Source organism: Musa acuminata, chromosome BXJ1-7 (genome assembly GCF_036884655.1).
Source record: "Musa acuminata AAA Group cultivar baxijiao chromosome BXJ1-7, Cavendish_Baxijiao_AAA, whole genome shotgun sequence".
Taxonomy (NCBI): Eukaryota; Viridiplantae; Streptophyta; class Magnoliopsida; order Zingiberales; family Musaceae; genus Musa; species Musa acuminata.
In genome coordinates this window covers 20,132,268-20,158,566 of record NC_088333.1, presented here as the reverse complement: position 1 = coordinate 20,158,566, position 26,299 = coordinate 20,132,268, and the positions used below count along the sequence as shown (strand labels likewise).

The following is a 26,299-nucleotide window of genomic DNA, read 5'->3' as shown; positions in this document are numbered from 1 at the left end:
AATATGGAATACATATTTTAAAAGCCCAAAAAATTGAAAACAGTCACGCTGTTTTTAGAAAAATAAGAATTAAAAAAAATGGAATGCAAGTCACGCTGTTTTTAATTTAATGAAATTAATATAACCCTTAAATGGAAAAAATAATAATATTATCTTAAATGGAACCCAAAAACATTGTGACCCTAAAAGTAATATAACCCTTAAATGGAAAAAATAAATTAATATTATTTAATTTTACTTAAATCGATCCATTGTTTTATTAGGATTTATTCTAAAAGGAAAGGAAATAAGGAAAAAGACAAATTAGTGGTTTGAGTGTATTTTTGTCTAAGTAAAAAAAGCACGAGCTCTCTTTGGAAAAAAAAATCAAAATAGGACAGGAAAAAAATTTAAAAAAGAGTGTTTTTAGGAAATTTATTCTTGATTTTTTAAGATAAATTTACCGGACAAAATTATAAATAGACGGTCTTCTTATTTAGTTTAAGCTAAAGAAAAAAGTAAATTAAAAAAAAAACCAAAATTATAAATTTGGCGGTCCTCTGTTTCCCCACTTTGACGGCGACGCCGCCTTGGGTAATGCTTCGTCTCTCTCTCCGTTTGCTTTCGATCTTCGGGGCCAGGTACGTTTCTTCTCCTTTTCGACCACGATCTCAGGTGGAACATATGCGGTCTTGATCAAGCAACGCAGGCATCGACCTTGTTCTTGCGGCCGTCTGCGTATTTTGGGGGTCAATTCGGTGGGTTTCCGTCGAATCCGGACGCTTGAGGTTCAGATTGTCCGGATTGGTGTCTCTCGTCTTGAATATGCGTTCGGAGATTGGTTTTGAGGAGCCTGTGATCGATTGAATGGTTCGCTGGTGGTGATTGTAGAATTAGGTTTTCGGTTAGGGCTAGGGTGGAAGATCATGGGGGTTTGAACGAAAATTGAGATATTTTGGAGAAGGGCATGTTGATGGCTCCCGATTCTTGAATTGAGAATCGAGTGATGACCGTTCCTTTGGTAAATTGGCATGCCTAGAATTAGATTTTTGTCATCATTGGTGATTTTATGCCCTTTCCCCTTTTTTCATAATAGAAGTTGTTCGTCTTTTCGGATGATTTTTTTATGCATTCGTCGGTCTAAAGCTGCCCTGTTTTTTCTACCTTAGCAAGGGCCAACTGTTTCTTTGATGGATGATGACCGCGCCAATGGTTAGGTCTTCTTCCACCTCGCCTGGGGAGCTTGCACAGCGACTTCTTGAAAAGGTATGAGCTCGTAAACGTCTTGTGTTTAAGATTGGATCTTGCTATTTAGATTTTGCAATTATACCATTTTTTTTGTCTCATCGTAAGGACTCTGGTGTCTACACCCACAAGCCTTGTTAGGTATGTAATCACGTCTCTACGGGTCACAAATAAGACTCCTTAAATTATTCAATCCTGCTAGAGACAAGTTACAGTACAAGAAGTGGATCATTTATGTTCTTAAGGCTGTTTATGAACTTATAGTGTTTCACATTCATATTAATATTTTACAAGATTAATCTTCTCCTGTCTGTCCTATCTTGTACCCTTGTCGAGTTGGAGAAGTGGATACATGTCTGTAACAAATTCTGGTGCACGTGTCCATGCAAGGATATGTATCTTATGAAGTACTTTAGAAATCAGAATGTATAACCATTATATTTGCCTCCTGTGCGTAGGCGGCTAAATACTTATCTGAAATTGCAAACTCAATGGCAAAACGAAGTAACTATAACCAACCTTTTTATAAATAATGTCAATCTTGTATTAGATTAAAATTAATAATTTTGTTGTTTATGGAACTTTTAAGTTTTGCTCTATCCTTGTGGAGCATAATTATCCCACCCAAGGTTCGTAATTTCGTATTGTATCGGAGTATCTAGCTTAACTCGGTGCGGTATAGTGAGCGGTACGTTCCGGTATATATATATATATATATATATATATATATATATATATATATATATATATTTTTTTTTTTTTTTTTTTTTTTTTTTTTTTTTTTTTTTTTTTTAAAGGCGACATCGCCTTGACAATGCGGATGAGGAGAAGTCGTCGACAACGTCGAGGCCTTGTTGTCTCAGGCAAGGAGGAGGCGACATCTCATCTGTGGTGTCCGGCGAGAGAGGGCGACGATGGATCGGGATCGTCGAGGGAGAGCAGCTCCGGATCTCTAGGTTCTCCCATTTCTTCTCCCTCTTCTTTCTTCTCCCTCGGCTAATACCATCTGGTAGTGGACGGCGACGGTCGAAATCGACCGTCACCGACCGATTTAGGGTGGTAACAGGACGGAAACAATCCTAATCTACGGTATCGCCTGGTAACGGGCGGTCCGCGTATCGGTTTACTGGCAGACCGGTACGTACCATCTGGTACGGGTGGTATTATTCGAAATTAAAATCTTTAATCCCACTTATGCCACTTTTTTTTTATTTATTGGCTTATTTTTATTTTTTGTATGTGCAGTGGTGGTTTGTAAATTCTGTTCCACGTTTGAACTTGTCTTACCATCTTCATGAAATTGTAATTGTCTTTTTTTTTTATACAGAACGTTGAATTGGAGAATGGGCTGCGAAGGTCCACAAAGTTAAAACTTCCTTCAGACCCTAATGCTTGGCTGCAAATGCGTGAAAACTATGAGATTATAATTCTTGAAGATCATGATTTTTCAGAAAAGCATGATGTGGAGTTTGTCCTGTGGCAACTGCACTACAGAAGAATTGAGGAGTTCAGGCAGCACATTAACGCAGCAGCCTCGGCCGGATCAAATGCAACTTTTGGTGGGAAGGTTCTCGTCCGGCCTGATAAAATTAAGAAAATCCGTTCAGTTTTTAAAAGCTTCTTAACAGAAGCTACTGGATTTTACCATGATCTGATATTGAAGATCAGTGTAAAATATGGCCTGCCTTTGAATTACTTCAGTGAGGGCATTGAGAAAGAAATTGTTTTGGCAAAAGATGAAAAGAAATTGGCTGAGATAAAGAAAGGGCTTATGTCTTGTCATCGTTGTCTGATATATTTAGGGGACCTTGCTCGCTACAAAGAACTATATGGAGAGAGGGACTCCGTTAGTCGTGATTATGCAGCTGCTTCAACTTACTACTTGCAGTCTGCTTCTCTTTGTCCTTCGAGTGGTAATCCACATCATCAGGTATTGGTCATATGTTATTTAATTAGAGCATTTACTACCTTCTAGAGCTTCTCTTGATTTAAGTCATGTTACTTTTCATATTTATGAGCTTATCCTTGCAGCTAGCAATACTCGCTTCCTACTCAGGTGATGACTTGTTGGCAGTCTACTGGTACTTCAGAAGTTTGGCAGTGGAAATACCCTTTTCAACAGCACGAGATAACTTGATCATCGCTTTTGATAAGGTATGTTTTCATTGCAACCAACTGGGACACTGTTCCATAATTTGTATTCTGTTGTGTTATCCCTAACTTGGTCCATGCTTCCATCATTACTGCATCCCTTGGCTAGTTTAAACAGTTCTGACATGAGTTACAATTCCATGTTTGCTCTGTTTCTTTTGGACTGCATGATTGTGTAGTCAGTTGTTATGATGATGATTTTACCATGCTAAATAACTTTTTATTACTTTTCAAGTTTCTCTGGATTATGTAGATGTGAATTTAGAATATATGTTGTGGTGGATTATGGCTGATTTTTTTGGTAATGTTATACATGACTTATGGGCCTACTCAATAAGAGCAACACTGGCTTCACTCTCTCTCTCTCTCTCTTAATTTTTTTTTAAAGTTAGGTTATTGCAGATTATTTGCTTTTGCATATCATGAAGTTAAAGAGTTGGGTTGTCATTCATTTGATGTTTCCACTTATTCTCCTTTCGTCTTGATCTTTAGTTTTTACTGTTCTACAGAATCGTCAAGGTTACTCTCTGCTGTATGGCAATTTGAAAACTGCTCCAGGCAGACGACTGTCTTCGCATTCAGCTGGGAGAGGTAGAGGAAGATGGGATGCAAAGTTTCTCCTAAAAGATACCAAAATTGAAGTGACTGCGACCAACGAGCAAGAGTTGACTATGTCAGAAGTGTTTAAAGCCTTTTCCACTTGCTTTGTTCGTCTTAATGGCATCCTTTTCACACGGATGAGGTACTTGATCAAATTAATTCCCTTCCAGTAAGACTTCTTGATAATGCTAAAGTTATTTGATTACTGCATTCAACAGCTTGGAAACTTTTGGAGAGGTATTATCATCTGTGATTAATGATCTAAATGTGCTCCTTTCTTCTGGTCCTGAAGAGGAGCTTAATTTTGGTCTGGGTGCTTCTGAAAATGCATTGATCATTTTGAGGCTTGTTGCAATTCTGATATTCACTGTACACAATGTGAAAAGAGAGTCTGAAAACCAGTCATATGCTGAGATTCTGCAGCGTACAGTGTTGCTGCAGAATGCATTCACTGCTGCCTTTGAGTTTGCTGGATACATCCTCAAGAGATGCATAGAGCTGCATGATGCTACATCAAGCTATCTCTTGCCAGCTATTCTGGTTTTCATCGAGTGGTTGGCATGTCATCCAGATGTAGCAGCAGGTATTGATGCAGAGGAAAAGCAAGCAGGTGCAAGATCAGTTTTCTGGAATCAATTTGTCTCATTAATGAATAAACTTATGCAGACAGGACTTGCATCTGCTACTGGTGACAAGGATGAAACCTGCTTTTTTAACATGAGTAGGTATGATGATGGAGAAAGTGGTAGTAGGATTGCACTATGGGAGGATTTTGAGTTAAGAGGTTTCTTACCCTTAGTGCCAGCGCAATTCATTTTGGATTTTTCGAGGATGCATGCCTACATGAATGATGGAGGCAAAAAGGACAAAGTATCCCGTGTCCAGAGGATTCTAGCAGCTGGACAGTCTCTTATGAATATTGTTTCAATTGATGAGCAGAGAATATATTTTGATCCTAGCGTCAAGAAATTTATAGTGGGTACAGAGCCTTTATCATTCAAAGGTGAAATAGATCCTACCTTTTCAAGTCCATTGGATTCAAATGTTACTGAACAGGGAAGTCAGAATGAGAGTGTGGCTGATCTTGGAGTAGCATTAAGGACATATAATCCTGGAGTGACTCAAACCAAGGTACAATTATATGTGGAAGGAGAAGAAGATGAAGAAGTAATTGTCTTTAAGCCTACAACTGCTGAGAAGTATCCGGATGTATCTGCTTCGGTGTTGAATACCTATGACTTAGTCAACCCTGTACAAGCATCTTTAGCAACTGATTTGATGACTCATGAGCATCTTTCTGTACATTCTGATGGTTTTCCGATGTCGGCAGTATCCAATGTGAGTTTGGAACTACATCCATCTACCACTAATGTCTCACAGCTACCTTTGCAGTATGTGAATTCTGACAATTCCAGATGGTTTATGAAGCAAGATGCATTTTTGTCTGATGGACTGAAAAATGTTAACATAACAGAAAATGGTTACTTGAATAAGCATATGTTGCAAGAAGGCTCAAGTAACTCGCAGCTTAGTTCATTTGCACCTTTATTTTCTTTTCCTGTCAGTTTAGGTGCCAACAGCACACTCTCTAGCCAGACTAAAGCTGCAGAAGATGTGTTTCCATCTACACTTGATACTATAGTGCCTTCAGGATTAAGCTCTGATGGCATGACCATGAACCTCTCTTCAGCCTTGCCATCATTAAGAAAAAATCCTGTGAGTCGTCCAGTTAGGCACTCTGGACCCCCTCCTGGATTTAGGTTTATTGCTTCTAAACAACTGAATGGAGCAAGTGATACTTCTTTTGCAAAGGAACAGCAGCCTGATGTTGATGATTACAGCTGGCTAGATGATGTTCAATCTTCATCAACCAAAGCAATGGGAACGGCAAACTCATATAATCAAAATACGCATTGGTTTCCATATGTTAATATGAACAACACTACTGCCTCTAGTGCTGCTTCCAGCTTCCCATTTCCTGGGAAACAAGTATCTAATGTGCAAACTCAAGTGGCAGATGAGCAAAAATGGCATGATTTTCAGCTTTTTCAGCAACTGAAAGCTTACAATGGGCAGAAGCTTCAGCAACTAAATCCACAGCAGAGTTTGCCACCTGAACAACATCAAGCACAATCTCTTTGGTCTAGCCCATACTTCGTGTGAAATTTTGTGAAGATGACTATTGGTAACAAAAGGAGGAACTAATATTATATATTTCTTCAGAAACTTTCATACCCTTATCTAATTTCATTGTTCTGTTTTAGTGATGGATGAATATCTTGCAAACAAGGGACCTCTAGCCTGGTGCCTATCGACTTTGGTTCCACCTTTGCAAACTAAATGATGTCAGGTTTATGTTTGAACATGGAAAGTCACTGGAGTGCTGCAGGTGCTTGGACTAAAATTTGGTACACGTTGATGCTTAAACTTTTTTCCACCACTTTTTATAGTTTTCAGATAAAAAAAGGCTTGATCTGATTCTTTCTAGGCTGCTTTTGTTTAGGGGAAAAGAAGGTTAAATTGTGTTTCCAGGAATCCTTTCTATACTGTTGGAGATATGGATAGATATCAGACTTCAGATCCATGAGTTTCCACTTTCTTATCCTGTCACATGGGTTTTATTGTTTTACTTGGTTGACCCTCCCTCGATCCCGTATTGACAGGAACCTTATGTACTGGATTTGATCCTTTTTGGTTACCTCTGCTTTCTGTTCTTATGCAAGTGTCTCGTGAAAACTTATCAAAAGATAAATTTTGTCATGTCACTTGCTGAGATTGTTTGCTATTATCATATGAGATGCACTTGACTAGTTCCATAGGATGAAGACGATTTACCTACTGATTAAGCAAAACACATAAGGAAATTACTTTAACTGCTGATGTTAATATCCTTGGTCTTTTATCTTTTGTGTTCTTCAGTTTTAAAATCAGATATTTAAATTTGTTTTTTGATTTTGAGATCTGAAATCTAAATATGGTGCCTAAGAGATTGCCTTTGTTGCATATGACTGGTGTCATATGATTTTGTTTTGCTTTTCTAGTTTATGGTGTTTGAATCACATGCAAACATAACTACGGATGCCCTTTTGTTGGACATTGTTCCATCCCAATCAAGTTTCTTGAGGTCATATTTGTGGATTAGCTGTTCCTAAGGCTTTTTTTTTCTTTTTATCCTTCTGTTGTTAATGAAGTTAATGATGTGTTTCCTGAGGAAAATTTTGCTTTTACCAAATAACATTCGGCTGCAGTTTTGCTAGATCATGATTGGTGCCATTAAGTGAGTTTGATAATTTGTTTAATGCACACCAATATCATTGTTTTGGTCCTTTGTTTCTTGTTGTTACTTTGCCTTGTGTCCTTAATCCTTATCACTTCAACCTCTTTTTACTGCATTTTTTGGTGTAACGCGTAAGCGTCCACATACTAAAGTTTGCATATGTGAAGTTAATTGAAGGCAGTTTCATATTCTGGCTCAGGTAGATTTTTTTGTCTGGTTTTTCTTTTTTGTTTCAAATGGTTTATTTAAATCGTACATTTAGGTTGATGTTTTGTCTGGCTATTCTTTTTGTTTCAAATGATTATGTTTATGCAGTACATGCTTTCTTGATTTGCTTGTTTGGGTCAACAAGTTTCGAAAGTATTTTCTTATTAAGATTTTTCATTTGAAAATTTTTATGCAAAGGGTTTTTTTTATATATAACTCAAATGAGAAGTTTGTGTTCAAACACTGTTAATTGGATTATGATTAATTGTTAAATTATATTAGTCTGTTATCTGGTGTTCTGCCACCAAGAGTTACTTTAATTGATTGGTATATGTTGATGTTTATCACCTGGGAATAATCAAGTCACTTGTCTTTCCAGAATGCTCCGAGACTACCAGGCTGAAGAGCAAAGATGGTCGTTGTCGACTTTGGAGTTATCGTGAGAAAGTCCAACACATACTTGATGGTTCAAAAGTTAAAACGATGTGAGATCTTCACGGACTTTGCTCCTCGGTGGCAACCATTGTTCCACCATAGAGTTGCCTTACATGGCAGGCTTCGGTGTACTTCATCTACCAGCATCTGGGTTTTAGCTGTTAAAATAAGGTGTCTACATCAGTAGTAGGAAGATATTGGTCGCAGAAAGAGATATGTAACTGCACAAAGTGATTTCATATCGGAGGTTACTTGGTGATGGTAATTAATTCAGAATGCAGGAGATGAGAATCCATTACTCATGTTGCCTTAAGGATACTTTTACTTAAATTGTTTTATATAGTGGTGTGGAGTTTCAGTTGGTGTGGTTTGCTTTATCACCTAGCTCAATAACTTGGAAGACCTCGAACTTCCAACTAGAATATCCTATATGTTTGCAACAATTTGTATGGATTATGGTAGCTGCCATCTCTGGCTTAGTAGTAATTGCACTTGTCTACAAGGTATGTGGTGTGTCATGCAATCCAACCGCCACTATATTTTCAAGGATCTGTACTTCAATCTGGATTTGTTTTCTGTGGCTATCACAAGAGGTTTGATGCATCTTACTGTTACAAGAGTATGCTATGACTCACCTATTTTTGAAACCGGTGTTTGGGACTCCTGCTTGCTATTCTAGTTTTCTGCTCCTCCTCATCACTAGATCAGCATTGCAACTTGACTTGAAAATTGGAGTTCATCGCAGTTTCCTAGTGTCAGCTATGTTGAAGAGTGAAAGTTGCTTGAAGATTAATAATTTGACATGGGCTGATGTATCTCCTTTGGACAAATTCCCTAAAAGTCTCTCGACGTTCATTTTGCTTCTTTCCCGGACAGTACCTCTGTTCCTTAACTACTTTCTACTTTTTTTTTTTTCCGTCCAGAACAGTACCTCTTCCATGTATTTAGTCCGATTTATTATGAATTGTCTTCGATTCAAAATGAAATTGAAACCGGTTCAGAATCGGTTTTATTTTGATTAGCACATTTATAATTTTAATGATTGTAAATTTTGATTTCAACACTTCAAAAAAAAAGAGAATGAATTTTTGCCCAATTTATTCTTTTTGGATAACTTGAATTGAATATAGAACAATTTCATACACAAAACCAAGTTTCCTGAAAATTTAAAAATCTATTTATTTTCAGATCTCGATGCTCGTTCTAAATCCGATATGGTGCTAAACTCGTGTAGCATAAGTTTTCTCGCGTATAGTTTTCATGTGAGGCTTGAAGATGACGAATCGTGCGAACAGCAGCCGTTCACCGGGGCGTGACCCGAATTTAGGGAAACGGTAAATAAGGCAACGGTATTCCCATCGTCCAAACTAGTCGGAGTGTGCGTTCGTCGCGGTGACGGCAATCTGCGGTGGACGTACAGCAGTGAGTCCTGACGATGATACCATCTAAAAAACAAAGAGGAATCATTGTGAAATCAAACAACTTCATACTCTGACGACGGTGACCAGAATCTCGGGTAGAGGTCATGAAGACATCCGATGAGCTTACCGTGCAGAGTCAGATAAGTTGGACCAAATCAAAATTTCGACTTGAGGAAAACAGATTGGCTTAACTGAAGACGTGGCAGCCATCCAACCAAGGCATCATCAGTTGATCTCCCACGTATGGAGGAGATCATGGCAACCGAGGTGGTGACCATACCACACCTCGCTATTGAATCGCCGCCAAAGGTTGTTCTTCCAACGAAGTCAAGGCGATAACGCCGTCGCCCCGCTCACCTCCACCCTCCGCCTTTGACTCGACAGGCAGCCGCCGCTTCCCGGAACTCTCGTTCCCTTGCTTCCAGGACTGGCTCTTCCTCCCTTGTCTGCTACAAAGCTTCCCACCTTCGCATCCACCATTATTTTCCCCCAGTTTCTGGATTTCTTGAAGTGAGCTTTATCCAGACTCTTGATTCGCGGCCGGACCTAGTATCCTTATCCCCTTTTCCTGTTCTGATTCTTTGATAGATGCATCAACCTCTTACCAGGATGATGTGCTTTAGTTAATTCATGGTTTTTTTTTCTTTTTTGAACCTGTAACGAATTAGACATAAGAGATCTAAGGACGTTATCCTTTCAGGGTTTCTATTCCCAGGTTCGGGGAATTAGTTACTTTTCCATTTGTTGGTTCTGCTGAGGCGGTTTTATCCGATCCAAGGACTTCAACCGCGGCTCAGAATACGATTTGTGAAGGGTTTTCTGTGTTCAGAATTATTGGTAGATGGCTTCTTTGGCTCTGCATCTGTTGATTGTAGCACAATTGCCATGGGGCTTGGTGTCTGCTTCAGTTCCGACACTTTCTAAGGCATGCGGATACGATCAGGTTGACTACTTGAGATCGCGGGGTGAGTATTACCTCTCGATTAATGGGATAAGGATGGATGATGCCTTTTTGATCTGCAAGGCACTCGAATCCTACTTCAAGAATGGTTGCTTCACCTGTGACGCCAATGTGGAATCGTGGACAACAATCGGAGAGAACTACTGCGATCAGGACTTCACCGCATTCGTTCATGTCAAGTGCAGTACCATCTCTGGTAAATTCATGACAAATGGGTAACCTTATAAAAGATTTTTGTTCTGCAACCACTCAGGAACGACTTGTAAAGGATGTGAGACCGCATATAGGAAACTCAGTCCGGGTAGACGGTTAATGGATAGAATTAATTACTTTTTCATAGAATTAGTTTTCTACCATTCTTGAACTTATTTATGTTGAAATTAGTTTAAATACCTGATAAACAAAGCTATTTATAGGTATCAGATGGATATACATATCTGTAGTGTTTGTTTTCCCTTTTTTTTGTCCTATAGCGATGTTACAGAATTTGGTTAATTGAATATGTGCATCTTATGTTCACATGACCTATTGTAGTGGACTCACTCAAACAAGAGGGGAGGAAACTCTTATTACAGTCATCAGAAAATGTCACAATTCTTAGTCAGGGGATCAAACTGGATCTGTCAGATGAAGAAAAGAAAGAATATACGTCTTCAGAACCACAGAATATCCCTCTCGCTATTCCAGGAATGCTCCTCCTATGTTGTGGTGTCCTCTGTCCTTGCTTTCATGCGAAACGAAAGGAAAAAAGTGAGCATAGTGTTCTAGACAGAGAATTGAAATCGAGTGAGTCAATCATGAAAAGCTGCTGTTACAGATTTGTCTACTTTCTTCATTTTGTTGTCAGTTCACTAACTTCAAAGGATGATACAACCAGATCTACTAGATGGATCCTTGCTTTATGGTCTTGTTGCTGCCTTGTTGGTGCTTCTTGTTTTATTATAGTAGCTGTTGATTTCACATATGGCTAATCCTTGGAAGAGTTTCTATTCATCTGAAATGATACTAGAATCTCCCGTGTTTCTTGATGGAATCCTTTGGATCTTCTATGCTTAATTTTAATTGAGCCATGGTGGAGTAGATCCTTGGAGGATTCTATCTTTATCATTTTAATTGTCTGCTATATACTTATAGATAAGCTCATTGCTTCATTGACCAACACTGACATTTCCAGACTGAGCTTTGTCTCAAATTCCTTGTTTCAAAGTAGGGCGAAGCAAGTGCTTCATGCTTGAACTAACATCCCTAGAAATCTCTATTCTCATTACAAAAATCTCAATCTTCTGAAATTATCATCTTTCAATAGATTTATTTCTTTTTATCTCTGATTCAAATGCTTCCACTATCTTCTAATGATTCATCATACCTTAAGATTCTTTTGGTTTATGGTTTGGTTGAACAGACATTACTTTCATTTTCGAAAACAAAAGATATCATGTTGACTAGGACAAGGAAATTAATTTCTTACATATAGGCAAATGCATCCGTTATTTTACATGGCTACCTTTTCATTTGCTTTAAAGGAAAAACAGATAGAAGAGAATTGATGGTTCAAAGCCAACTCCTGTTAGACAAGCATACAGTGGATATGTGAAAAGTATATTGACATAGATCCTATAGTCTCATTTTTTTTTTTTACCATAATTGATCTATAGGCCTAGGATTCTGCCCCTATGATTTGCTATATTGATGGCACTATGCTTTCGCAGCATGTTTGAATGTGTCCTAATCAGATTCGTTTCATGTTTCAGTGGATTTAAATTCATCTTTAGAGTTAAGCTCGGTCTCTGAAAAGTTCCCAGTGACCCCAAGAGTACCTCCTAGTCCATCTCGGTTTTCATCATCTCCTCAACTGAGCAGAATTGGATCAGTACATCTCAGTATCAATCAGATAATAAGGGCAACTCATAATTTTTCAAATTCAGTGAAATTAGGTGAAGGAGGCTTTGGAACTGTATACAAGGCTGTTTTACCAGATGGTCAAGTCGTCGCAATTAAGCGAGCAAAGAAGGTAATAATATATGTCTTCTTAGAGGTTTCACAATGAGGCTTAGTATCACAAAGATGTATTGCTAGACTTTGCTGAATAACTATTATTAAGTCTTCTATTGAAATGCACAATAATTTTGTTGGTTTTATTAGTGTATTTTTTTTTTATTGCATATCAGTTTGACTGAGGATACTTGCTTAACTAAATATTTAATTTGGGTATTATTATATGACCAATAAAGTCTGTTTTTACTGATTTATAATGCTATGCTAGAATCTTTTATACTGATCTATCTATACTTAAGCCAAGAGAGGGAGGTACGGTCCATGTAGTTCTCATATTCTAATGGAATATCACTTTCTCTTAGCAGTAGCATCACGATAGCAAGGTAATAAACTGCTTAACATTTGGGCTAATGGTACACTACCTTTCTCTTGGCCAGTAAGAGATAAAATTATTCCCAATACTGGAACATGCAAAGCACTTCAGATAATAGTACTTCTATGTGTTAGTTTTGGCAATATGGGCAGTTCTGAAACTAGCTTCGAAGCATTATATGGCCATCTCGCCAATCCTTAATAATCAGGGTGTCTTTCTCATCACCCACCACATTCTATGTGTTGAATCTCGTATTTTGATGATGAAACTACTTGATATATGTTTATGATTTAATCTGCGTTTTGAGTGACGCGGGATGCCTTGATCAGGATGAGACAATTAAAGCAGGAAAATCATGTTGTGCCGGAGGAACATGTGAGAAGATTGGACGTCGGGCCGGTGGATCGGTCGACGTATCGACAGAAGGCTTCAGGCCGTGGACTCGGGCATCGGGCCAAGAAGAGCGGGTATTGTGCCAAGGATATCGGAGTTGCGGAGCCAACTGGCCGATTGGGCAATAGGCCGCAGGAAAGGACGATGCGCCGAAGAATCGGACGAAGCGTCGAGGGACCAATGACATGCCGGACAACTTGGTTAATCGCTTAGGATTAATTGTCTCGATCGAAATTTTGTTTACATGTGCAGGATTAACTACGATGAAAGTAAGACATGCAGCAGGAGTTGCGCCGGAGTCATGATAATGATCACGTTGGGAGTTCGAGAGCTCGACGGAAGTTCGGACAGTCGTCGGAGGTTCTGCGGGAACAAATCCGAGAAGTCCAGAAGCTTGCCAAAGAAGCTCGTCGGAACTTGCCAAGTGGATCGTCGCAAGTCCAGGAGTTTGCCAGAAGTCCGCAGGAGGATCACCGAGGGTTCGTCGGATGATCGACGGAAGTTCGCCGGAAACTCGCCGGAAGAAGCGATTGACGCACCGGAGCAAGCTGCAGAATATGTCTTAGGAAATAATCGTAGTTAGCACATTGATTAAATTAGAAATGGAAGGTGATCCCATTAGCTTAATCTTGGGGCAATTGGGCCCCTGAAAGAATCAAATTGGGTCGAATGGATTAACCCATTCAGACCCTGATTGCTGTGGGAGGTGCAACCACCCAAGCCAGGAGGTAGCACCGCCCAGGCTATGTCTCCCAGCGAGACTGGGCGGTGCAACCGCCCCAGCCAAGAGGTGGCACTACCCCGGGCTCAGTCTCCGAGCGAGACTGGGCGGTGCAACCTCTTCTGTCAAGAGGTAGCACCGCCATAGCTCAAGTTTCGAGCTCTGCCAGGCGGTGCAACCTCCCCAGTCAGGCGGTGCAACCGCCTGAGCTCGGTCTTCGAGCTCTGACAGAGAGGTTCAACCGCCCCTGACAGAGGTGGCACCGCCCAGAGGCTCAGTCTTCGAGCTCTGCCAGGCGGTGCAACCGCCCCAGTCAGGAGGTGCAACCGCCTGATCCCGGAATTCCGGGAATTGACAGATTTGAGCTCCAAATTTGAATTGGGTTTGGGCCTATAAATACCCCACCCATTCAGCACTGAAAGCACAGAACATACACTCGAAATCTTGCTGTCTTTCTGTGGTTCTTAGAGCTCAAAACTGCTAGTTCTCCTCTTTCTGTTCTTCAAAGTTTGAGTTGTAAAGAGAGGAGAGAAAACTTCTGTAAGGGTTGTCTCCTAAGCCCGTCAAAAGGAGTGAATATGTAAGAGGGTGGTTGGCCTTCGCCTATTGAAGGAAGGCCTCTAGTTGACGTCGGTGACCTCGTCGGTGGAGGAAGCCAAAAGTGGAGTAGGTCAAGATTGACCGAACCACTCTAAATCTCGGTTTGCATTTCCTTTGAGCATTTTACCTTCACTGCAAACTTCTCAATAGCTTACTGCCCTCTGCGATTTTACGAACGAATTTCAAGGTTCAGACGTAAATCTGCATTTAGACGTAAATCGGCTTTTTCGTATGATCATCATATTGCAGATTGCGTTTATGTTTTGAGCTTTACCATAACTGCACACTGCCTTTATACTCCTGCTTAAACTGCGTCTTATCTAATCAAGTGATTTATGAATCAGCATTTAGACGTAAATCAGTTTCTTCGTACGAACGTCGGATTTCAGTTTGCGCTGATATTCTGGTTTTCATCATAGCTGCAAACTGCCTGCATAGTTTGACTTTAACCTTGCTTAGTATCAACTTTCATACAGAAGTTGTTTTTATCGCTCGAACGCAGCTTTCGATTTTAATCGCAGAAAGTTTTCCGCTGCACTAATTCACCCCCCCCCCTCTTAGTGCTCTCGATCCTAACACTATGATGGGTACTACTATATCCTCACCTGCTGCCAGCCCATAGATAAACTTGATGACTTCAGCAGTAAATCCAGAGGCAGCAATGGTAACAATCAAGCATCACGGATGATTGAAAGGAAATCAGCTCATCCTTGAAGTTGTAATCTCACTGTCAACAGTGACATTCAAAGCAGTTGCAGCCACATTGGAAGGGCTTCTTACTATTGTTGTCTGCCATGCAGCCAAGTTAACAAAGGATAAGAAAGAAGGGCACAACATTTGATGCAAGTAGACTGCATACGTTATTCCTAGGGTAAAACAACAAGCAAACCATTAAGATGAATTGGGGGTTGTGACTTGTAAGACCAAAATTACTAAGAAACAAAAGACTTCTGAGAAAAAGTAAGCCAACCATATTAGGTCTAGATTCTCCTTTTGCAAGGTGTCAAGTGATGCCAGGAGCAAGCACAGTCCCACAAACGTGATTATTATAGTAGAAATTTTTTGCTTTCTACCAATTTTGTCCATCGTGGTATAAATTTGGTAGAGTTGTTTGGGATGATAGTGTATTGAACACCACTTTTCTATATGTGTCCATTTGGAGCAAGATTGCAAACTGACAAAAAGTTTGTATTTATTTGCTCTGTAGATTGTTTTGGTGGCACAACAATATGGTAGTACATACGTGTCATGTCATCTTGTGATGTTATATTGAAAAGTGCACTTAATATAGTATACATATATGTTGTGGCTACTTAACGCCATAGGTGTCAAGTAGTTGGGTCTTAGAGACAACCTTCCCGCATTGGGGGTAAGGTTATCTACATTTAGCTCTTTGTACGCCATAGGTGTCAAGTAGTTGGGTCTCAGTGTATGGTGATACACTGACAGTAACTTCATGGACCAGGCTACTCTTTTGACAATACGCACAACATTGAGGGAGGATAATGTGTCTTCAGTTCCCTGACGTCTGAATGTTCTGCTTAATCTTAATCTTCAGCTGTGACCATCTTTTCGTACCTTTAAATTTATGGATCACTGGCAATCGCAATAAAAAGTCTGCTTTTTTTTATATTACCTAGATGCAATCTGCTAAAATTAGCTTCTGGTTAGGAGCAAATTTCATCTTTGAGAGATGAATTCAGCAATGAAGTTGAGCTGCTTGCAAAGATTGAACATAATAATTTGGTGAGGTTGCTTGGTTACACTGACAAAGGAAATGAACGCATTATAATTACTGAGTATGTCCCAAATGGTACTCTGAGGGAGCATCTAGATGGTATGCTTCAAATTTTCTTGATGTTGTGTAGTGTCCTTAAAATAGAGTAATTGATACAATCTTCTCATTTTTCAGGTCTCTGTGGAAAAATTTTAGACTTCAGTCAACGTGTAGAAATCGCCATTGATGTTGCCCACGCATTGACTTATCTCCATCTATATGCAGGTTAGGCTATATTACTGGTTTTTCATTCTTGTTCGTGAATTTCCTTTAAAATATCGCTTATTGTTTATGCTTTATTCAATTAGTTATAAACAGATTTAAGAGTTTCATATTGCTACTTGCAAGTGCAGTGAATTATTTATGCATATTATTTGTCGTTTGCTGAGCATGATATGTCATAGTCGCATCTCTTTGGTGAAGACATGGCAAAATGGAACATATCTAGTTTGCAGATGTCATTTGTAGGTCCATAGATCAAAATTGTTTATGTTTTTGCTTCATTGCTTAAATTTGTGTATGCTGATATACTGTTTCAGGTTTTTTTGTATTTAGTACCACACATTAGATTTCAGAATACTACTTGTAGAGTCCAGATTGGCAAAATATTAGCTCCCTGGATAACTTTGATTCTCACAAGGAGATTTTTCAGACTAAGCTTTAGCCGTTCAATAAAATGGCACACCTGGAGCTTCCTGACACCACACCCAAAACCTATCCCATTTCCCTTCTCTTTGCAGAAAGAAGGGTTATAATATGAAAATGAACCTTGTCGTACAACCTTGGCAGTGATGCATGCAGTGGAAAGAAGGAAATAGAATGACATTATCATCATCATGGAATTGATATAGATACCATGAATAAGAGACTAAACAGGCTTCTAATGGCTCAAAGAAACACTCAAGGAAGAAAAACATCTCTAGGCCTATGATCTGTGCCCAAACAACAGATAATTTCTAGGGAGCAATCCTTGGCATCTTGTTCATTTATAACCTTCCTGAGGCTACAGATACCCTGGAAGGTTACCCCTTGGATTTAGAAATGTAATATGCCTCTTAGGTCTCTTTAAACATTAACTTGCCTTATTGGCATTTGGCAAGTACCTCTTGCCTGCAGTTACTGAGGAATCTGATAGAATGCTTGTTGTCGTGGGTCATTGATCATAAGAAAATGATGTAAATGAGTGAGTGTACATCAATCGTTTTATGTAAAGAAGGCACCTGTTGCCAATTTCCAACAGAGCTTAATGGTTATTTTGAAAGACATCTAAACTTGCTGGTGGTTTCAGGCTCTTCCTTGACACTGGCCTAAAGGAAATGGAAGTTTAAAATTCCAGAAGTTGTACAGAATCATGAAGCTCTCCTGGTCTACTGTCATCAGTTGCCATCTGTTGTGATGTATAGAATCCTTTACACTGATCTATTGTCATCCGTCGCAATCATTTTTTGTCATCCTTATGTTATTTATGAAAATTCCAGTCTGTCTGTCATCAGTAAATTTTTATATTGTCGTCTCTTGTAATCATTTGTCATCCTCATGTTATCATGTCAACACCAGTCAAGTAAGATGGTGATGAGTCACCATGGACATCACAGTAAAAATAATTTTTTTGGTTTAGAGCTTAACTTTTGAAGTGGTAGTTACTAGTTGCTACATCTTGAATAAGGTTGGTATCAGTAAAATATAATAATGATTGTTTGTTATGATAACAGCTTCTGTTTTCTCTTCAGTGAGTTTGTTATTACTTATCGTAGGCTGAAATTAAGTCTGCTTAAGTATCTAGAAGCATATGTTTATATGAAGTTTATAGGAACTCAATCGCATACTATATGCTTTTGTAGATTCCGTTGCTTGAAAAATGTTGTTCATTACACAAATAATGTCACAAACATTTTCCAATTTTTCATGGTATTCTTGAGCAATGGGATTATGCATGTATTTATTTATTCTAATTGTGTTGATGCATATGTAACTCAATGCTTTCTATATGTGGGTGCATTATGTGCCAAGTGTGCCAGGATATTGGAGTTTGTGCATCCTTGCTTAATCTGTATTTATGAGTTTATTGGTCTCAAAGATGTGTACATGTCATCCAGATGTGCAAACTCTCCAGTCAATTTATTGGACCAGTACCATGTAAAACTGTTCTAGTTCATCTGGCTCAATATGTGATGTGACAAGAATTGTTGTGTTGACAGAAAAAACAATAATTCACCGAGATGTGAAGTCATCAAATATTCTGCTGACAGAAAGCTATAGAGCAAAGGTGTCTGATTTTGGGTTTGCAAGGAGTGGTTTATCAGACACAGATCAAACTCACATATCAACCAAAGTGAAAGGAACTGCTGGGTACCTTGATCCAGAATACCTAAGGACATATCAACTCACTCCAAAGAGCGACGTATTTTCCTTTGGAATTTTGCTCATTGAAATTATTTCCGGGCGGCGACCAGTAGATCTCAAAAGAAATGCTGACGAAAGGATCACTGTAAGATGGGTATGCATTGGTGTCTCTTTCTCCTCAAAAGCTTATTGCATTGCATGAAATCTTGTGCCCCTTGGCTGCATATATGTCCTGGTAATTAAGTTCCTCAAATTAAATAAAGATATTTAGTTAGTCCGGAATGCTATAGTAAAATTTCTTTTCCAAAATTTACATTGACTAAATGAATCTCTGGTTTCTATAAAATCCATAATGATGTTTGCAAATATGCAATAACTAGTTCCGTTACTTGTTCAAAACATCTCTGCTGATTTTGGCCTCTGAAGCTATTTGTCATCTCCCACACTCTAATTAAAATATGCCACTTACTGCAGGCTTTCAAGAAGCATAGCGAAGGAAATGTTAAGGACATATTGGACCCATTACTGGAGGAGAACGTTGATGATGAGATAATTGGGATGATGCTCGACCTTGCATTTGATTGTGCTGCCCCTACACGTTCCAGTCGTCCTGCTATGAAAGAAGTAGGAGAACAACTATGGGAAATAAGAAAACGTTATGGAAAGACCCTAAGGGGAATGTCGGGATCCTTGCACCAGTGAAGATGGCATCGACGATAGAGGATGTCGCCAAAGGAAATCTGTTGTTCATGCCATTGATCCAAGGACAGTATATCTGCTGTTACCTGTGCATTTATTTTAGGACATAGCGGACAATATAGAGATTGTAAATATCAACATTTGAAACATCTTGTTGGATGCACACAACAGGAAATTTGATAATATGCTCTTCGGTGGTCTATACTATGATATTACCACTACCCTTGAGCTAGTATGTTCATCCTGCTGCTTATGGATGATGATGTTTGTTTGTTTGATTGATGAGATTTGGTGCATGTAAAATGCTGTCCATTTGTTTTGCTGTATATTTTTCTGGCGAATGTAGAAGTGGTTGTGTTAGTATTATGACATTTTTAGACTTGGTAGTTTCTTCATTTAAATCCATAACTATCTCCTCCACTTAAAACACCAAAACCCTTGGCTTGACATGGGCGGCCATTTAGATCATCACATTATTATCCATCACATTGTTATCATCTGAGACTTACGAATAAGTTTCAACATGACATGTATACACCACAAATGATTGCTGCTATGATATCATATATAAAGATGAATATATATATATATATATATATATATATATATACCACAAATGATTGTTGCTATGTAATCATATATAAAGATGTTTTTCCGAAACGAACGGAGTTTCATGCACGAATCCATTATCGGACTTGTTCAAGCATGAATAAAACATTCAGATCAGTGTTGCATTGGTGATGAGGATTTTAGTCACCAAAACTAATGTATATTTTTGCAAGAATAAGTTTACAATCTTCTTTGAAAGTCTCGTGCATTGAGTCAATCTTTACACGATCGAAGTGGTGTCAGTCATATACTAATTTTTCTTCAAACAGATTATATATGAATAATAAGGATTTTGCAGGAAAAATAAAATAAAATAAGAAAACAAATTATATATATATATATATATATATATATATATATATATATATATACATATAAATAAACGGATTATATGACAAACACATCCCAACTGCGGAATGTCAGCTGCACTGCTTCTAGAATGTAATACCCATCTAAAAAAAACCCACACATTCGAGCGTGAATAAAAAAAAACCAAGATTCTATTTTCAAAATCCACCTCTATCGCTCACCCTTTGCGAGAGAGAGAGAGAGAGAGAGAGAGATCATTTAACTGAGATGACAAATTAGTGGGTCAAGATCAACAACCACCCCATGCTTTTTCCTTCTCTAGGAAACTGATGCCCAAAGAGCAAGCTCAACCATTGTATTGGAGAAAAAAAATAAATGAAAATTTGATACAACATTTGTTTGTTACAATGGAGAATAAACGAAAAATTGATACAACATTTGTTTGTTAATGAAGGCCATGCAATGGACATATAGCTAATACCATGCAAAAGGGCACCTTCAATCATTATAGACTTTTCATAATCCATGCTAAAAACTGTTATTGAGCCATCCATCATCACCAACCATCCAGTTGAGTATACTTAATGAAAACGATTCTAGTTGCTGAGAGGACAGCCTCAAAAAGGTTTGCTTTAATATTAAAAGTGAGTTTACAGGCTTCTGAACAAATTACACAGCTATTGGACTGTTAAGTTGTACCAAAAATTGACAACTCATTGGGTCAAAAAATATGTCAGATGAACCAATTTGTTCAACATGTATGAAGGTTGCCTCTAAAACTCTTTGGAGCAAGAGTACATGGTAAATCAGCACTCCACTGTTTGGATCTTCAACTTTCTGTTACCGGGACCGGACCTTGTTATTGACAAGGTCAGATGAACAATTCAAGAGACGACCACGTTCTCGCTTGCTTTGTAGTAAAGAATTTTCTGTACATAGAACAGCATATATGCCTGTGAAGCTCTCACCACCCTTTCGCTGACACAAGTGATCCATGCATCATCGCATCTGTACCACTGACTATTGAGTCGTAAATATGTTAGATAATGGCCAGCATCTAATTTACCACTATGTGTAACCACTGCAAATAATTCCAAGTTTGATATCGACTCAATTGAAGTGTCTGAATCATCACCACTTGAAGCAAACACCCGATTGCCGTATCTAGCCCTGAGGATGGAGGATGAGAGGTATGGGGCCAAGTCCAGGGAAAATGGAAAGTGCAGATATTGATCAACCTTCCGTGACATTTTTCTCATTGATGAATGCTCAAACCGCTTGATGTGAAAGCAAGTTACCAGTGGGATCTTTCTTATAGACATCTGTTTGAGGGATTCCTGCCTAACTTGACAATGTTGGCAGAAGAGCTTCTGATCAGCGCCCAATTTTTCAGGCCTGGTGAATCGTTCCAGACACTCCATAAGGGTAGAAGTTCCACATGTTTGGCTTGCAAACATTGAATTGGCTTCGCCACCATTCATGTGAAGCTTTGAGCCTGTCACCTTCGTAGGATCCTGCTTAGAATCCAAGTCCAAGGAGATGTCCACGCAAGGGTCATATGTTGTAGATGTGAACCCACACATGGTGCAAGTGACATCGGATCTCAAGGTACCAGAAAACACCCTATGAGCAATGCAACATTCTCCACTGCTTACTGCAAAAAAAGAAGGGGGGGGGGGAAGATGACTATAAATGTCTGGCCATGCAATCCTAGGCATCAACATGTTTTAATAATTTTCTCATCAAAGAACAAGAAAAGAAGAAAAAACTATCATGCTATACATAGCACAAAGAAAAGGAACGACAGTAGAGTACAGTTTTCTTGATTACAAAAAGTTTGACCAGTGGCACAATAGTTTAGGATAAGAGCATCCACAGTTCATGAGAAGGTACTAACACCAAGGATTCTTATGCAATGGGCTAATAGATTGGGAAGTTGTAATGAGAAGGTACTAATACAGCTTCATATAATAAAGATAATGGTGAAGTTGTAACACAAAAATTATGCATATAACCTGAACAATCAGAGAAAAAATGTACTATATTTAGCACAAACAGAAAAAATATATATATATGGAGAGCAAGTATAGAGAAACAATTGGTCAACAAAAAGAAAAATAAAAAAATATTTAAAAAAATAACGAAGGCAAGATTACCATTAATCTTCTTCAAGAAATTAGGATATCCTTGCATGAGTAGACAAACATAATATGAAGTGATGTGGTCACTGCTGATATGAACCATCTGTTAATCTACTAGGCTTAACTATTACAATGAAGAATGTACATCAAAATCCCTGTTCCTCTAAGAACACTTTCAGGAGGATGATAATTTGCCACAGATCCCAGTGGTACAACCAAAACATGCAAGAGATGCATTTCATAAGCATGAAGAAAAAAGCGGCATTGCTAAATGCTTGCTTTGAAGTTGCAACCTCTTAGAGCTTAGTTACTCATCATTGTCTAAGCCTTTTTCCAGTCAAAGTAGGGTTGATACAGAAACTGCATGGAGAATGCTCTGACACCTACAGATAGAACCATATGATAGTTTGGACTTTCACTAATAAAATTTTCTCTCACTCAACCAGTAAAGATTTTGTGAACATCAATCACCATCTCTTTTGTTTGCACTGTAGCAACAACATTGATCTATTGCTAATAAACAACCTACTACTTGAAAAGGCAAACTAAAAAGGAACTGAAGGTTCGGTTCATGTTAACCACACAAGGAATCCAGTAAAGAAGAACAAAAAGAAAGGAAGGTATGGATGAGGATACAAACTCCAAAATTCGGTTTTAGCTGACAAGTGAGATTTAGAAGATACAAATTTTATAACTTTCCATTTACTAGTCTTTACTAGTATTCCAGCATATGAAATAGATAATCATACAAGCAACAACCAGTTGAGAAGATTGCATCTTTTCATGCAAATAGCCAATTAACATATAACCAATGTCAGAGGTTAGGCTCATGATTAACAACCATGGACTGAGTATTATTGATCCCATGTCAAAATAAAGATCCACAATTCAGAGAAAAAACCGTGTAGGAAAGAAATTAAAATCACCATCTTTTTGTGTGTAAAGGATAAGATAAGTGGTGAAGGATGAATTCGAGCCTAAGACTTTACCAGCTAAGCTGGCAGACACCTTCGGAACTTCAAATCACCATGGAACTTGCTAGGAGCAAAAGTTCTGTCATTTCCAAACACCTCATAATGAGGTTTTACCAGATATGATTTGGAAATCACATAAAAACTGAGAACTGACACGTTAGTAAATGAGTAATGCAAACTAATAAAGTTGTATGACAATAGTTGCATCAAAATTCTAAAAAGAGAAGATGAATGCAGAAAAGCATATTACCATGACTGGGACGTTTGCCTGGATCCTGCTCTTTTTCATGGATTCCATCAAGCATGCAAATAAAAAATTCATGTGCATCGTGTTGTTGGTAATTTGCAAGGTTTGATGCATATCGCCACCAACTGTGACATCCAAAATTCTCAGTTGTAAAAAAGTCAGATTCAGTCAAAATCTCAGAAGGTATCCCATGAAATAAACAACTTGACAAAAAACTTAAGGTGCATTGAAATTGGAAAAACTTAACCATCAAGGAACTATTTACTGCATTTTGTCTTGTGTAATCAGAACATCATATTCGCATGACTGTGGGATGCAGTCTTTGTTCAAAGTCCCAAAGTAGGCTGAAAACCAGTACCATAGGAAGTTGATGATGTGTTTAATGAGCATTGCAGAATTAATACCAAAAGAGGTTCTGTGGATGGTAACCAGTCAGGAAGAACACATGAATGCAATGGATAACTTTTAACTAAAGCAAATAATAGACTAACTACTTTAGGTATTACGAGAAACATGCGCATCAATGATTAGCTATTAATTCTCACCAAGCAAGCATGATTGAAAGATCTAACCAACCTTAAAAGAATTTTCAGATAGTATTTTTCAGATCCAAAATAAAACACAAAAGCCTTGAAGTTATATCGAATAGGGTGTTGTGATTAACTGTTGCTGGTAAAAATTATTATCCCGTCAAGTAAAAAGCTTCACTTTCACTAGTGGAATATGCTAAATTCCTTTTTACAACTATCAATTCTACCTGTTATGAGCAGAATAAGTGCTCACTTGCAAGCACATATCAACTTATAAAGAAAGAGGTCTCAAATCAAAGTTCAATAAAACAGAAAAACACTTCAACCAGAAAACAAAAAGAGAAAGTAAAAGAAAACTTTGAAGCAAAACCAAAACCAAAATTGAAAAACTTGTTGACCGCATTCGACTCTTGTTTTCATATTAAGAAAGCAAAACAAACACAAAATATAATTTTATAATATTAGTTAAAAGAAGCAACATTAACCTATCAAAATCCATTAGAAGTAAAGTTCGACATTCTCAGCTTTGTCCTGGCAAGCACGCAAGGAGAAAAGCCATTCAACAGATCATCGATTCAAAGATAATTCTCGAAACCTTCCCTTCAACAACGACGCGGAAAAAAATTTGATAACTTGAAGCCTAAAAATCAGATTTTTTTTTTCTTTTTTGTTTTCTGAAGAGGAGAAATTTAGGGAAATAAAAGGACCTGTAAAGGAATTTGGCAGGGCTGTAAGGCTTCCGATCGCCAGAGAAGACAGCCGAGTACATCGCGTCTAAATCACAGGCCAGACAAAATTGCAATCCCACCGTCGCGTCTCGGGCATTGCTTCTCTCTTTGCTGTAAGCCTTCTTTCTGCTCTTCTGTTGGCAAACCATGCGGTTGTGTCGGTCGCTCAAGAAATAGTTCCTTAGCAACGGCGTGTGGAGCAGGGCCTGGAGAACAGAGTTCATGAAGCAGGTGTTGCCGAGGTTGTTCAAACCCCTCAAACCCCATGGCAACGGAGCGGAAGACGTGGCGCAGGAGGTGGCGGCGGCGGCGGCCGCCGTCGAATTCGCAGTGGTGATGGTAGATGAAGAGGAGGCATTGCCCTCGCGGACGATCAACGAGCTTGATCTCCGCCCGATCACGGCCCGCTCGGGCGCATCCGGCGCCCACGGCCGGTACTCCACCCTCCGGGGCCGCTTCGCCCGGCTCCCTGGCTGCGGCGGCGGAGGGCGGGAAGCGGCGGGCATGGTGAGCGCGATCACGACGGCGGCGTCGAAATCGTGGTCGTACACCTGATCAAGACACGCCGCGCAGAAGAGCTCGGCTCGATCGACGTCGACGGCGATCTCGTGACCGGGGGCGGAGGCGTGGTCCGGGGCGTGGTGAAGGCAGGAAACGGCAGCGCAGGCGAGGCAGGCGTAGAGGCGGGGGCCCCCGCGGCGGCAGGAGGCGCAGCGGGGGACCTCCCCGGGTTCGCGGTGGACCTCCGGGCGTCCAAGGGGCGGGCGGCGGCGGAGGCAGCGGTGGAGGGAGCGGAGGCCACCACCCCCGGCGGCGCCGCCGCATGAGCGGTAGGCGGCGAGGTGGGAGCAGGGCGGCGGGAGGCGGAGAGGACGGGTGCCGTCGGCGGCGGAATTGGAGGACATTGGAAGCGGATCTGAGCGTTGGATCGGATGGAGCAGCGGGATATAAGCCTCATCGATCGGACCAGATGGGTCCCGACTCGGAGCCCGAACTCACTGAGTCACGCTCATAATATTTTTAATTCATCCACAATTACAACAATATACTTATTATTAGAGAGAAATAGCGCGAGATAAAAGCCACAGAGAGAGAGCTGCTTCTGCCTGCTAGATTTATGATAAACAAAAAAAATAAAAGAAAAAGAAAAGTAATAATGTTTTGAGTTCTAAATCTACCAGAGCGAGTGAAGAAAAGGACAGGTGAGTCGACTCGGACTGGGGATCGGCGACAGGGCTGGTTCGTCGACCGAGGAGGAGCAGAGTCTCTGTTTTAAAGCTCTGCTTTCATTTATGTTGCTGGGAATGGAAGGGGTAAAGGTTCGATTCCCCCCACGGTAGGATCAACTGCATGTCGCAAAGCAAAGATCAATAATCCTTCCCAATCATCGCTAGCCACGTTTATGAAGGTGGGAGCGTGTCCACTTGTAAATGGGTTTGTACGAAACTATGTCCGATCGGGTCCCGTGGCGAAGCCCACAGGTTCAATTGCCGTCTGCAATGACAGAGCAGGTATCGCGGCGGGTAACACCAGCGGGTAACGAAGTATCGCTCGGACTTTTACGAGACCCTCGTCGATGCGTGT

General features: G+C 39.5%; 3 protein-coding genes across 10 annotated transcripts; 2 read left to right on the top strand and 1 right to left on the bottom strand.

The window, feature by feature from the left end:
- Window positions 1-500: 500 nt before the first annotated feature.
- Window positions 501-8,380, top strand: LOC135678966 (nonsense-mediated mRNA decay factor SMG7-like). Of its 4 annotated transcripts, none has more exons than XM_065192256.1 (8): window positions 501-620; window positions 1,149-1,245; window positions 2,552-3,154; window positions 3,256-3,378; window positions 3,885-4,117; window positions 4,194-6,160; window positions 6,240-6,383; window positions 7,839-8,380. In XM_065192256.1, exons 2-6 carry the CDS (start codon window positions 1,174-1,176, stop codon window positions 6,136-6,138), a joined length of 2,976 nt encoding a protein of 991 aa, XP_065048328.1. In that variant the 5' UTR covers window positions 501-620; window positions 1,149-1,173; the 3' UTR covers window positions 6,139-6,160; window positions 6,240-6,383; window positions 7,839-8,380. The 4 variants fall into 4 exon arrangements, with proteins under 4 accessions (XP_065048328.1, XP_065048329.1, XP_065048331.1 ...); XM_065192257.1 differs by lacking the exon at window positions 501-620 and adding an exon at window positions 627-1,000; XM_065192258.1 differs by lacking the exon at window positions 501-620 and adding an exon at window positions 690-737.
- Window positions 8,381-9,592: 1,212 nt separating this feature from the next.
- LOC135678965 (calmodulin-binding receptor-like cytoplasmic kinase 3) lies at window positions 9,593-19,503 on the top strand. Of its 5 annotated transcripts, none has more exons than XM_065192253.1 (8): window positions 9,594-9,864; window positions 10,157-10,472; window positions 10,811-11,062; window positions 12,028-12,287; window positions 16,030-16,195; window positions 16,271-16,360; window positions 18,334-18,632; window positions 18,953-19,503. In XM_065192253.1, exons 2-8 carry the CDS (start codon window positions 10,157-10,159, stop codon window positions 19,178-19,180), a joined length of 1,611 nt encoding a protein of 536 aa, XP_065048325.1. In that variant the 5' UTR covers window positions 9,594-9,864; the 3' UTR covers window positions 19,181-19,503. The 5 variants fall into 5 exon arrangements, with proteins under 5 accessions (XP_065048326.1, XP_065048325.1, XP_065048324.1 ...); XM_065192252.1 differs by having other exon boundaries at window positions 10,016-10,472; XM_065192251.1 differs by having other exon boundaries at window positions 9,984-10,472.
- A 1,196-nt stretch (window positions 19,504-20,699) lies between these two features.
- On the bottom strand, window positions 20,700-25,994 carry LOC103992034 (ubiquitin C-terminal hydrolase 22). Its single transcript, XM_018828490.2, has 4 exons — window positions 25,894-25,994; window positions 24,695-25,713; window positions 23,461-23,582; window positions 20,700-21,749 (listed from the first exon to the last, which is right to left on the bottom strand). Exons 2-4 carry the CDS (start codon window positions 25,618-25,620, stop codon window positions 20,980-20,982), a joined length of 1,818 nt encoding a protein of 605 aa, XP_018684035.1. The 5' UTR covers window positions 25,621-25,713; window positions 25,894-25,994; the 3' UTR covers window positions 20,700-20,979.
- Window positions 25,995-26,299: the final 305 nt, after the last annotated feature.

Excerpts from the sequence above, each read along its gene's own strand:
- LOC103992034 (XM_018828490.2), bottom strand. The coding sequence starts at position 25,620 with ATGTCCTCCAATTCCGCCGCCGACGGCACCCGTCCTCTCCGCCTCCCG. Across the intron at positions 23,583-24,694 it reads CCTGCCAAATTCCTTTACAG|TTGGTGGCGATATGCATCAA; the intron begins GTCCTTTTATTT and ends TGGATGTCACAG. Across the intron at positions 21,750-23,460 it reads AGGCAAACGTCCCAGTCATG|TAAGCAGTGGAGAATGTTGC; the intron begins GTAATATGCTTT and ends CTTTTTTTGCAG.
- LOC135678966 (XM_065192256.1), top strand. The coding sequence starts at position 1,174 with ATGATGACCGCGCCAATGGTTAGGTCTTCTTCCACCTCGCCTGGGGAG. Across the intron at positions 1,246-2,551 it reads CACAGCGACTTCTTGAAAAG|AACGTTGAATTGGAGAATGG; the intron begins GTATGAGCTCGT and ends TTTTTTATACAG. Across the intron at positions 3,155-3,255 it reads GTGGTAATCCACATCATCAG|CTAGCAATACTCGCTTCCTA; the intron begins GTATTGGTCATA and ends TTATCCTTGCAG.
- LOC135678965 (XM_065192253.1), top strand. The coding sequence starts at position 10,157 with ATGGCTTCTTTGGCTCTGCATCTGTTGATTGTAGCACAATTGCCATGG. Across the intron at positions 12,288-16,029 it reads CAATTAAGCGAGCAAAGAAG|GAGCAAATTTCATCTTTGAG; the intron begins GTAATAATATAT and ends GCTTCTGGTTAG. Across the intron at positions 18,633-18,952 it reads AAAGGATCACTGTAAGATGG|GCTTTCAAGAAGCATAGCGA; the intron begins GTATGCATTGGT and ends CACTTACTGCAG.